A 12,001-nucleotide genomic window follows, 5' to 3' on the forward strand; every position below is an offset into this window, starting at 1 on the left:
CACGGCACCTCATTTGCTCCACTTTTCTCACACCTAATTGTGTATTCTATTGCTGCTTGGTTCTGCCTTCCCCTACCTCAGGGAAGCGAAGCTCAGAAACTGCGTGATCGCTTTGCGCAACCATCAAACTTCCGGCTGAAAGACAAAATGGTTCTTTGCTCCTTAACCGGCCCCGCCAGCACCCGTGTAACGGCGGGAGGCTGCTACCGGCGGTAGCGCGCGGCTCCGGCTCAGGCTCAGGCGCCGCTACCGCCAGGCGGCAGCCAAGGCCTCCGAGCCGAGCCGAGCCGAGCCGAGCCGAGCCGAGCCGAGCCGAGCCGAGCCGAGCCCAGCCGAGCCCCGGCGGCCCCTTCCGCCGGCCGCAGCTCACGCCCCCCGCCGCGGCGGCGGAGCAGGCGGATCCCGGCTCCCTGCGAGGCCACGCCCCCCCCGGCCGCTCACAGGAACGGGGCTGCCGCGGCGGGGGCGGGGCGTGCAGGCCGTCAGGCGGGAGGGAGCTGCGGCTGGTTTGTCATCGTTGTGGGCCCGGTGGGGGAACCGGTGCGTGTGTGTGTGCGCGCGCGCGCGTGTGTGTGTGTATGTGTGTGTGCGTGGGCGGGCGTCGCGGAGCGGGCAGCACCTCGCTGCGGCGTATGAGCTCCCGCCGCGTAGCGCGGGTGGCGGGTGGCGGGCGGCGGGCGGCGGCGGCGGCCCTGCCCCGGGGCGGGCGGGGGGCGACGGGCGGGCCCAGCAGCCGCCACAGCCGCGGCCTGTCGCTGCGCGCGCAGTCCCTCAGCCTGCACAGGGACTCGCCGTCCCGCCGCCGTTTGCCGTTGTTCCCAAAGCGTCGGAGACGCGTTTCTTGGAGTTTTGTACTGTTCTGGCTTCCGTGTGCGTCGGTGTGCTTGGTCGGGAAACCAGAACGTGTGTTTCACAGTCAAATAAGCTTCATTTTCATGGCAAAATCTTTTTTTCCTCAAGCCTCTTTAAACCTGGTCTTGATTATTAGGCTAAAATTTCACTGTATTTGGAGATGTTTGGGACTAAGATTCGGCTGGGAATGACAATGTCATGCCAGTTATAAGAATTTGACTGTTGTGGCCATACTTTCGGTGATAATGTTGGTTATCTGTATAGCATTAAACTTAATTATTTTACTTAAATCCTTTATTAATGGTAGTTTTCAGGTGGGTTTGCTTTCTTTTTTTAACTTAGTTGACACAATGACAGCCTTCGAAAAGAACTTCCGTCAGGACATGATTTCCCAGCTGCATAATTTTGCTGCTGTTGGAGATGCAGCCAAACTGAAAGCATTGCTCGGTCGTTCTCCATCACTTATCAATGCAGCTGCAGGTAACGGCTGGACTGCCCTGATGCATGGTGCCAGAAATGGGCACCTTGAGGTTGTGCAGATTCTTCTTGAAGAAGGGTAAGGCGTTTTGTAGATCCCATTGAAAAGCTCTAACGTGAACCCCTTTCTGGCCATTTCAACTTGATCTCAGAAAACTAAATTCTCCTGACAGATGGTGGAAGACTTTTCAGGGTTAAAAGGAAAATACACTGGTGAAAGTATACTGTCTGTTTATAACTGGATTCTGCTGTTGCATCATGCTTCCCATGTTTGTTAAGAAACTCTTTAAAAAGTTATAAGCATCTCTAAAATTATTCCTTTGATCTTCAAGGATCTATTGTCAGTCCTCCCAGAGATCCTCTCTGCACCCCTAATTACATAACCAAGAAAATTTAGTTCAGTCTGTGGTCATGAGTAATCTCAAGCACAGTATTCCACAGCCTCCAGTGATCATCATCCCACCCTTTGGGTTTTTTTTCAGTCTACCCAGATGCTGCGCCTTCTTCTGGGGCTCGGCACAGAGCATCAGGTGAACCACTGTTTTGTATTGTAATTGGTACGTTCCAGCAAGTAGAGGTGTATCTCAGAACCAGATTTGGTGGATTGAAATCGTGTGTATTCAGGAATCTTTTGAGGTTTGGGGGAATTTACCAGTTTGGTAAATAGAACAACAGGTTTTAAAGTTATGCTTCCTGTAAAGAAAGAGTGAACATCCATTAGTAAATGTCCTTTTCAGGGCCGTTCTCTTAGGCAATTGAATATAGTCCTTGAGGTGATACTGTGACCTCATTGGTCTCAGTTATGCTTAATCATAATAATAATTATTTAGACAAACACTATTGCAGGATACATAAACATTAATGTCTCTGAAAGTAATATTGCATAACATCGCAGATGCTAATCCTGGAAAGCTAGTCAATTTCTTTCTATATTCATCTATGTTTGAGAAAAGCTATAGGAAATGTTTGTAGGCTGGAAAAAAAGATCTTAGTGATCTAAAGAGTTTATGCTACTTTTGTAGACACTGCCTGATCACAGTCTGCACGTACCTGAGCAGGTAAGAGGGTGGAAGAAAAAAAGAAAGATTTTTAAGATTTAAGAAATCTTCTTCATTAAGAAAAAATGAAGGAGACTGAATCTTTAAAGATAAATGGGCAGCAGTAGTTTCTTTTGCACCAAAAACTTGTAAATTAAGTTTTAAATGCTTTTCTAAAAGGTGCTCAAACTCTCTCAAAAACTGTTCAGGTTAGTCTAAAGTATCAGGTTAAAACAGTCTTGCCTCTGGTACACTTACCTGTACATCAGCAACATGAATATACTGGCATCTTCTGGTTTTAAAAAATGATGAGTCTGGCCCAACACCTGCTCTATAATTTCTAGTTTACAGTGAAATTTCTGTTTCACTTACCCACTTGAGTTAAAGTTGAGAAAAAATAAAAGTGCATTGTTTTTTGACCTCCCAGTCAATCCCAACGTATTTCAGATATTTTAATTTTTTTTTTCTTAATATTTAAATACATATCATGAGGCAACGTTTACTCATCTGTGTCATTCTGCAGACAGTTTTTGTAAAAAAGAGATCCCTACAGGGACCAGCACCACAGTTGTAGGGGTGCTACTTCTGTCACTCAGCAGAGGTTGTATTCGTGATCCTTATTTAATGGTAAATATTTTCTTGTGTTTTGATGCCGCTTTCAGTAGCTTCTAGAAAGTAATGCTAGTTAAACTTTTTTTTTGTTACTGGTTCCTCAGAAGAGACCTGTAGCCTGGCTTTCAAAGTTCTATCTGTAAATGATCTTAAGCCTGATTTTTATTTATTTTTGCATGATGCATTGTGTGGGATTCTAATTAATTCATAGCTGTTGTAGTACTGCATGAACCTTAGTAAGTGATGTCTGGAGTCAATCTACAAAAATACGGGATCCGGCCTAGCAAAAGTAAAGTATGATTACTTTTCATTACCATAATGCTAAGTATTTAGCCTAAAGAGTGCCCCAGTATAGACAGAGTGTCTAAAAGTTCTTGGACCTTAATAGTATCATGTATTTGCTGTAAGAATAATACAGCATCAGGACTCCCTAAACATATTTAGCCTTATAACCACTGTTCTTTTCTGTTTGTCTAGGTGTGACAGGTCCATGGTTAATAAATCAAGACAGACAGCTCTCGACATTGCTAAATTTTGGGGATACAAGCACATAGCTAATTTGTTGGCTGATGTGAAGGGTGGGGAGAGACCTAATTTTCTGTCAAATGAAGTGAAAGAATATGAAAACTATTTCAGCTTGACACTTCTGGACAGAAGGAGTGATAAAAGAACAGATTCCAAGTGGCTAAGGAAGAAACAAAGCCATCCAACTACAGTATACATCGTCTTTTCAAATCTAAGTCCTTTGGTTACTTTGGGTGGGGGGACAGAGAGCTCCCAGCAGCCACAAGTAAAGCTTTGCAGGCTGTACCACAAGGATGTGGAGCAAGGCATTAACCAAACTGAAGAAGGCACCTTGATTTTTCTTGGAGTTGAACTTCCATTCCACATGAACCTGCTGGCTGCTGGCAATGGAAAAGTTCTGCAAGAAGATGAAGAGGATGAGTTAGTTGCTTGGTTTGCTCTTAGTGTAGATTCGGCTTCTGCTGAGAAATTTAAACAGATGCATGAGGACTGTTACTTTCTTCACCCCCCAATGCCAGCACTACTGCAGCTACCTGAAAAAGAAGCTGGTAAGATGCATAAAATTCAGCCATTATCAAACATGTAATCAGAAAGACATGCTTTGGGATTGATGGAGGTATAATGCAAGGACAAACCACTGCAAAAGAATCTGGTATTTCCGGTGGCCTTAGAAATATTTTAATTTTAAAAGCCTGTCTGTGGTTTTGTGAAGAATTTTGTGGGTAAGAACATGTGTGGTTGCAAAGTGCTAACACCTGCAATGGCAAGTATTAGACTGTAAAAGCTATTGATCATCATGGTTTTATAAATGGTGCTATTTAAATATTAATGCATATGCATTAATGTTCAAAGATGGAAAACAAATCTGTCATTACTGAGTTTTTATTACAAGATATGAAACTAAGTCCTTAATAAGAGTGTGTTGGGTACTCCCTCTTATTAAGGAGGAAACAGTGTGAGCAAGCGTTGGGAAGTCAGGATCTCAAAGTGAATTAATTTCATTATGGACATGTTAACAACTGCTATTGTAGCAGTTTTGCTTCTAGAAGGATAAAGAGCAAGCCTGACTTGTACCTGAAGTTTAAATGGAACAGTGCATTATTATGTCAATACCTGTAGTAGCCCTAAAACGGTCAGCTGGAAAAGGTGTGATACATAATTCTGGCACTTTGCCCAGACAAAGTAACTTTACTGAGAAATGGCTTACACTGATCCAGATGAGTTTGTTTCTGAACGCATAAATTGGTCTGTAGCTGCATGGTACTGTGTTCTATTGCATGTGCTACGCTACAGAGAAAAAGGTCTGGATAACTCATACTGCTCAACTTCCCTTGTAGTAGATTACAATTTAAGCCATAGTCTTATTTTTATGTTAAGCTTTACTACTTGCTTTTTCTATACTGTTAAAAGCTTACATGAATTATTATTTGATTTTGTGTATTTTCCATGTATTCTTTTAAAGGAGTAGTAGCCCAGGCTAGGTCTGTTCTAGCATGGCACAACCGCTACCGATTCTGCCCAACATGTGGGAGTGCAACCAAGATTGAAGAAGGGGGTTACAAGAGAACTTGCTTAAAAGAGGATTGTCCCAGTCTCCAAGGGGTTCACAACACATCATATCCAAGAGTTGGTGAGAATATTGTAGGATAAACTTGGCCAAAATTGTCTTGTTTGTACTATTATATACACTTATTGTATCAATTCAATGTAAATCAATTTCTTCTTAATTACTTCAGCTGCTTGCTTCTGTCCTAATTCGTAACATACTTGTTTGTAAGCATATGTGTGTCTCAGCTCTACTTAGGATTAAGTAGTTCAGGCTTCTCTTTCTTGCCAGTAAGCTGTGACAATACCAATCTTTATTTCAATGGAGTAATATCAATTACAAGTTCCAACAACATAAATGAGATATTAACAATACGAAGTGTCGCATTTTACATTTCCCCCCCGCATGTTGTTTTCTTACTGTATGCAAGCCCTCTGAGCTTGAAATATCTCTGCATAAAATTTGTCCCTGTATCAAATTTCTGATACAGTGCTCCTTTTCCTGTAGTGCCACTTTGAGTGTATTAGCCATCTTCACTGGCTTTCTCCATACGTTTTCAGTCGCAGACTGGCAGGCCTATTTCTACTAAAAGTTTAAGCTCGTATTGACAGTCTCCTATAGCTCCTTTTGTTCATGTGTTGCAAAGGAAGTGTACTATGTTATTGATGGGGAAACAAGGGAGGAAGAAAAAGCTTAACCTTTTTTTCCCTGGATGATTTGGTGACTCTTCAATCACCTTACCTTCCCCTACCCTGTCCTCTCTCCTGCATTTCTAGTTCTGGATGTCTGTGTTTTGTATTTCTGAATTTCATGTTCTCTTACATGCTCTGGTTATATCTTTGTAGTAATCAAAGCAATTCTGCCATATTTTTCTGGCTTATGGACTGTAGTGAAGCTTGCTAAAATACTAGTGGATGTTTCTTTATAGTCTCTAGCACAACGAACATAGAGAAGGAGTGGGATTATATAGGAAAGACTAATGAACCAGCATTTTCTGCTGATGCCTTTCTCTGAAGAAAGTTTACATGCAGCAGCACTGCGTATTCTGCACTGTGCCATGAGCAGATATTTTTGAGCAGGACAACAGTCTTTGAAATTGTTGTTTGCAGTGGTTGCTGAATCAAGCCTTTTCATACAGGGAAAATACCAGTGTTTTGAACAACAAAAAAACCTGAAAAACAATAGCAAAAGAAAAAATATATAAAGGCAGAGGCAGATAGAATTAAACACAAAACACTGAGATAACGTAAGAGCTAGATAACAATAAAAAAGGGGAAAAGATCATAGATGAGCTATTCACAGAAAGGCATGATAGAAAGAATGATACCAAAAAGAGAAATATTAAGCAAGAAGGAAAAAGATACATAAAATGATGAAAGAAAAAGATACATAAAATGACTAGAAGTGAGAAAGTAGATGAAAGTGCAACATCAGATGAGAGATTGATAGCAAATAGTCAAGAAAGTCAAAAGTGGAAAGTTTAGTCAGTATTTACATTATAACTAGAGTATCTGGGTCGTCTTTGGTATTTCAGTCAGAAGGACATTGTTCAGTCCTCTCTGTGTGTAAAGGAGGTGACAGTAAATTGGTTTTGCTGCATAAATTATTGCTATCTGCTGGATGCATAGCTAGGTTAGTATTGCTGATACTCTTAACAGATTGTGTGCTTTGGTTGCAGGTAATTTATGTCCTGCATTTCAAGCCTTCTCTAGTAAACTGCTTCTACTAAGCATGTGTGTTGCAAAACAAAACAACCAGGTATATTGCAGAGAAGAAAACCCAAAGTGAAATAAAATAACAGCTTGCTCTGGGCATCTACATGATTCTGATTTCAATCACTTATAGGTATCTTATTTGTATTCACATGTATTGGTATCAAATAGGCTGAAATTTATCAGTGCTTTTAAGTCTCTCAGATGTTGAAATGTATTCCTTTCATGTCACTTACAGATCCTGTTGTGATAATGCAAGTCATTCATCCAGATGGGAACCACTGCCTTTTAGGTAGGCAGAAGAGGTTTCCCCCAGGAATGTTTACCTGTCTTGCTGGATTTGTAGAACCTGGTGAGTAATTTAATTTTCCCTTACCATATGCTTTTTCTCACATATCAATATTGTACATTGAAAATTGTATAGAAATATGTTCAATGTTATGTCAAATAAATGTTTTTGCTTCCTGTTAGATAAGTTGTTGTAATAAATATGCCTGTTCTGTACTTTCCAGCAGCTGATTTATAAAAAAGGCAAAAAGCAACTTGAATAAATGTAATTTTAAAATGGTTTTCTCATCATGCACTCTTAAATCACATATTTGAGTGAAAAATCATTTTAAAACACAAACAAGGTCCTTTGGTGATACTTAGCAAGGATTTTAGCATAGGAGAAATAAGAGTTAAAGCATAACTTGAAGTTATAGTTAAGCATATGCTTACATGTTTAAGGATTGGTTATATGGAAGATAAGCAGAAATTATATAATTTTTAAAGAAAAGTAAAGAGATACTTTGCTAGCTGTATTCGTCAATAACAGTTGGAATGTTACAGTTATTAGTAGCTGCAGAATAATTTGTAAAACATTCTTATATTTGGAATACCTCTTAATCACAGGTGAAATTAGAGTGTGTAACTATTTTCAGTAATGTGTGCAGGTGAAATAGAGTGACAGCATGAAAAAGTTGTATTCAGTTATCATTTGAAAAAAGTCAAGATGCTTATTTCTTTGCTCCTTCCTTTCTTCTGCTGGCCTTGTTATTTTCTGATACTGAATTCAAGTATATGAACTGAAATTTAAGAGTAGCTCATCTTACTGTCAGCTTCTAGTCAGCTTAACGTAGCTGAACTAAAATTTCTATCTCTGATGCATGGACTCTCTAATGAACCTGTAATGAGTGGTTACAACATAGTGCATGTAGGCATATGTAAGCCTATGACCATCAGCATTCCACATATACATCTGGCAGTTTTCCTTGAGTGTGGAAGTAAAGGTTTCCAATGCAGTTTAAGCTTGGAGAATTGTCTGTACGTGTTAAGGCAATGAAGAATGAGTCAGGCAAAGTGAATAATAAAATGCAGAAGTGTATGCAAGTCTTAAGTCTCTATTTTTCTTACTATTTTAATTTTAAATACTGATTTTCAAGTTGTATTACATACTGTTAGAGTCATACTGAAAATCTAAAAATTTACACAATGCTATTTATAAATTAACAGATCGGTATTTCAAAAGTAATTAAATAAACCAATAAAAAATTAAATTTATTTCCTACCCAATTTTTTATGTTTTAGGTGTGGTAATAATAGTTTGTGTGTATGATACATTATCAATTCAGAAAATAGACATCATGGTGGAAAAATAATACTCTGTTTTCAAAGTTCCATTTTGCTTTGGTGGCTAGTTTCATCTTATTAGACTTCTGTATCTTGTACTTAAGGTCTGTGCCCTCATCTGTGGGCAGACCTATAGATCTCTATAGATAATTGTCTGGGGCAGTTTCAAATCTTTTGAGTCACTTTAAAGCATAGAATGTAATCATTGCTTGGAGTATTTTCATCAGCTGCTTGTTCTTTGCCCTTTTTGATTAGGCGAAACAATAGAAGATGCTGTTCGAAGAGAAGTAGAAGAGGAGGCTGGAGTCAAAGTTGGCCATGTTCAGTATGTCTCTTCTCAGCCATGGCCAATGCCCTCCTCCCTAATGATTGGCTGCTTAGCTGTTGCAGTGTCTACAGAAATTAAAGTTGACAAGAATGAAATAGAGGATGCCCGCTGGTTCACTAGAGAACAGGTAAAGTTCAATTTAATTTCCTTCTTGTATTGATTAGTCTGTGACTGTATCGGTTCTGGCATACAACAGATACTTGGGTTTTTTCAGCAAGTTGAATAAGCATGTATAGTCTCCATTTTATCATACTACAGTTGCATTGTATTGTAATTGTATATTACAGACAACCAGAGAAAGGCAGGTATTCATGGTAATTTCTCAGTCGTTTTCAAGCCCATTTTATGATATTTTTGCCAGTTAGCTCTTCACCTTTTACTTTTGGGAGATACCCAGGTTATTGTTATTTTAACACACTTTCTTAGCAAGTCTGTGCTTTTCATTCTGGCAGAAGTGGTATTTACAAGCAATCATCAACTGAGTTTCTCCAAACAAGCATGCTACCAGATTTGCTGGCGGGGGGAGGTTTAGGTAAAACCACTTGGAATTCATTAGTCTGAACATCTTTTTCCATGCAGTACTATTTTAATACTGTGGTATTGAATGCAGTTCATTATGCATTAATAGGAAATTCTACACTAAGCCTTCCTGACTATTTAAAATACAGTCTTATAAAAGAGAGGAGAAAAAGACTTTCGCAGAAGGAGGCTTAAGTTCCCAAGTGGAAAAAGGAAAGATTGCTTACATAACATAGTCTTCACAGGTTTTTCCACAGGCTACTTATGAGCTAAACTTTTAATAATACTGTAGTCCTGCCTAGTAGTTGCAAGTAAACTCTGTAAGTCAATTTGAAGACAAAGTTAGACACCCATAACCTCAGTCTATTCCTGACAACACTGAGAGCATTATTTTAAATTAATACCAGTTCTGAATATGGCTAGTCACGTGCAGATTGGTCTAGAGTTGGAAATAAATGTACTTCAGAAATGTAATAAACTAAAAGTGTGCTGCTGTGTTTCTTGCAACTGCTTCAGAGTACCAACAAAACACTTTTCCTTCTGCTCTACGTGTGGAAAAAAAAAATGTATGGAACAGTGTAGAGCACCATCTGGTGGTCCTTACCGTAAAGAGACTTCACAAAAACCTTAAAGATTATATTAACAGTCAATCTCCACAGCTGTATTAGAAAGAAAGTATTGTTTGGGGCATGTATGAGCTCAAAAATGTCAGAATTCTCAGAGAGTCCTGTGTAGTATTTTCTCTGCATGTGTCTTGGAGAACCCCATAGTGGTTCTTTAATAGCTGTAGTAATGGTAGACTGATGGATCATCATAGTAAGATAATTCCTGAATAATACAATGTTAGATTCCTTATAGTTTATAATACTATATTCTAAAGAAAAAAATCTATCTTTATTGCAGGTCGTGGATGTTCTTATTAAAGGAAATCAGCGTTCGTTCTTTGTACCACCAAGTCGAGCTATTGCACACCAGTTGATAAAACATTGGATCGGAATGAATGCTAATCTTTAATTCAAATTGATTTCTTTAAGACAAATTACTTATTCTAGTGAATGCTAAATTAGGAATAAGTTAGAAAGAATTGTTTATCTAGTAAATATGCAACCATGTGAATTTTTGAGCCTTTCCTTTGGTTCCTGAGCTAAACTATGCAAACCTTTGTAGGTTTATTCAGGTCTGAGTTAGAACTGAACAACCAGCCAGTGATTAACCCAAGCAAGCAAGCAACAGCTAGGTAAAATTGGAACCTTGTGTGCACAGGCTGCTTTTTAATTTTAGAATCAAACTATTATGCCTTTTGCTGTTATGCTCTTATATGTTTGATTTGGTCTTTCCTGTCCCCCAGTATAAGGAGTCACAGCATTATTGGAAGGCCTGACCTCACCTGCTGTTTGAACTCTGTATTTCACAGAGTCACAGGTTGGAAGGGACCTCAGGGATCCCCGTATTTACATCCTCCTATTTTGTCTTAATTGTTCCTTTCTCATTTTTTCCTATTGCTGTTCTTTAAATTCTGCTTGGCTCAAAAATCAACATTCAGTGCTGAAAGTTGTATCAACAATGGTTATTTTTAAGCTAATAGCATACATAAATGGTGCATATGTAGTCCTTTTTATCTTTTACATTCTTAGCCCTCTGAGCAGAGTATTTACCCCTCCACACTGATTTGGCCTGCACTTACCCAATTGTACATCAGCCTGAATTTAAGGGTATAACACAATACTTTGTTTACGAAAAGGGTATTGGAGAACCATCCTAAAAAGCCTAAATATTAGATATTTTTGTAAGACAATAATGTACTTACTGACCCTAGGCAGTCATTTATTTCATTCTCTGATAATTAGGAATGGAACTGTAGAGTAATGGAGGAGAAAAGTAGATAAATTAAACAAGGCATAATATCTCCAAAATACATACAGTTTTTTTATGGAAATGGAGACACTAAGATTGTTACTCTGTTAGGAATATTAAAGTTGAAAGAAATATATTAACCCAGCTGGGAGACTGGGAAAGCGATATATGAATTAAAATATTTACTTATGTATATTTAATTCTACAGTTCAGATTTGTGCATTAATTTATTGTGTTATTGAAAAGAATTTTATCTTAATATTCTTTCAAAACGGAAGGTTATAAAAGTATACTGGTTTCACTATTAATGTCGTTACGTAATGGTTCAGTAGTCTGTGATTATGCAAAGGACCAGAAGGAAATACAATGATAGTCATAAATATTAACTTACTGTCATATGGTGATTTGTTTATTCAGAGTAATTTGAATATTTTTTAAATCAATTAATGATGTCAGATTTGTTTCAAACTTCTCTGTAAACTGGAATCAGTAAAATGTTTTACAAATCCTATTACTTGGGTATTTTTTCCATCCAGTGTTATACTATGCTCAGCAGTTTTTATTTTTTGTTTTTGAGGCAAAACTTTAAAACAGGAAGCATTTCTGACAGACTTGGATCAGTTGACAGATCATTACATTGCTTCATTCTCTCCATTGTTTCAGCTATGCCTACAAATGAAGAAAATGGCATTATCTGTTGAGCCATCTGGAAATGAGAAGGAAGCAATACACTGCTTCCCTTAAAAATGGCTTTTGCAAAGAAGGGGGAAGTATGAAAAGCTGTCATGGGCTACAGCTACCAGCAGGGTGGCATGTTGTCAGTGGAATTAATCTTTAAAAAAACTGTGGGACAGAAGGAAGCCCAGTTGCAGGTTATTCATACAAGGGACAGCATGCGAACAGTGTTGGTGGAAGCTAAGCAATGGAA

At 38.7% G+C, this 12,001-nt stretch overlaps 1 protein-coding gene and 1 long non-coding RNA gene across 3 annotated transcripts in view; one reads left to right on the forward strand and one right to left on the reverse strand.

Annotated features, from left to right (window-relative positions):
• LOC142050064 (uncharacterized) overlaps window positions 1–454 on the reverse strand; it is a 22,924-nt gene extending 22,470 nt beyond the window's left edge. Inside the window, exon 1 of the long non-coding RNA XR_012657908.1 lies at window positions 77–454. This is a non-coding gene — a long non-coding RNA (uncharacterized LOC142050064). The remainder of the gene's footprint in view (window positions 1–76) is intronic.
• On the forward strand, window positions 343–11,584 carry NUDT12 (nudix hydrolase 12). 2 transcript variants are annotated; one of them, XM_075078391.1, is made up of 7 exons: window positions 343–540; window positions 1,195–1,408; window positions 3,456–4,051; window positions 4,966–5,133; window positions 7,000–7,113; window positions 8,628–8,827; window positions 10,123–11,584. In XM_075078391.1, exons 2-7 carry the CDS (start codon window positions 1,203–1,205, stop codon window positions 10,231–10,233), a joined length of 1,395 nt encoding a protein of 464 aa, XP_074934492.1. In that variant the 5' UTR covers window positions 343–540; window positions 1,195–1,202; the 3' UTR covers window positions 10,234–11,584. The 2 variants fall into 2 exon arrangements, with proteins under 2 accessions (XP_074934492.1, XP_074934491.1); XM_075078390.1 differs by lacking the exons at window positions 343–540; window positions 1,195–1,408 and adding an exon at window positions 1,465–2,387.
• The last annotated feature ends 417 nt before the right edge of the window (window positions 11,585–12,001 follow it).

This window comes from Phalacrocorax aristotelis, chromosome Z, assembly GCF_949628215.1.
Source record: "Phalacrocorax aristotelis chromosome Z, bGulAri2.1, whole genome shotgun sequence".
In the NCBI taxonomy this organism is placed as follows: Eukaryota; Metazoa; Chordata; class Aves; order Suliformes; family Phalacrocoracidae; genus Phalacrocorax; species Phalacrocorax aristotelis.

What these genes read in the sequence shown, in the direction of transcription:
- NUDT12 (XM_075078391.1), top strand. Translation starts at nt 1,203, where the DNA reads ATGACAGCCTTCGAAAAGAACTTCCGTCAGGACATGATTTCCCAGCTG. An exon ending in TGCTGGATTTGTAGAACCTG is followed by an intron (nt 7,114 to 8,627) that starts GTGAGTAATTTA and finishes CTTTTTGATTAG; the next exon opens with GCGAAACAATAGAAGATGCT. An exon ending in GCTGGTTCACTAGAGAACAG is followed by an intron (nt 8,828 to 10,122) that starts GTAAAGTTCAAT and finishes TCTTTATTGCAG; the next exon opens with GTCGTGGATGTTCTTATTAA.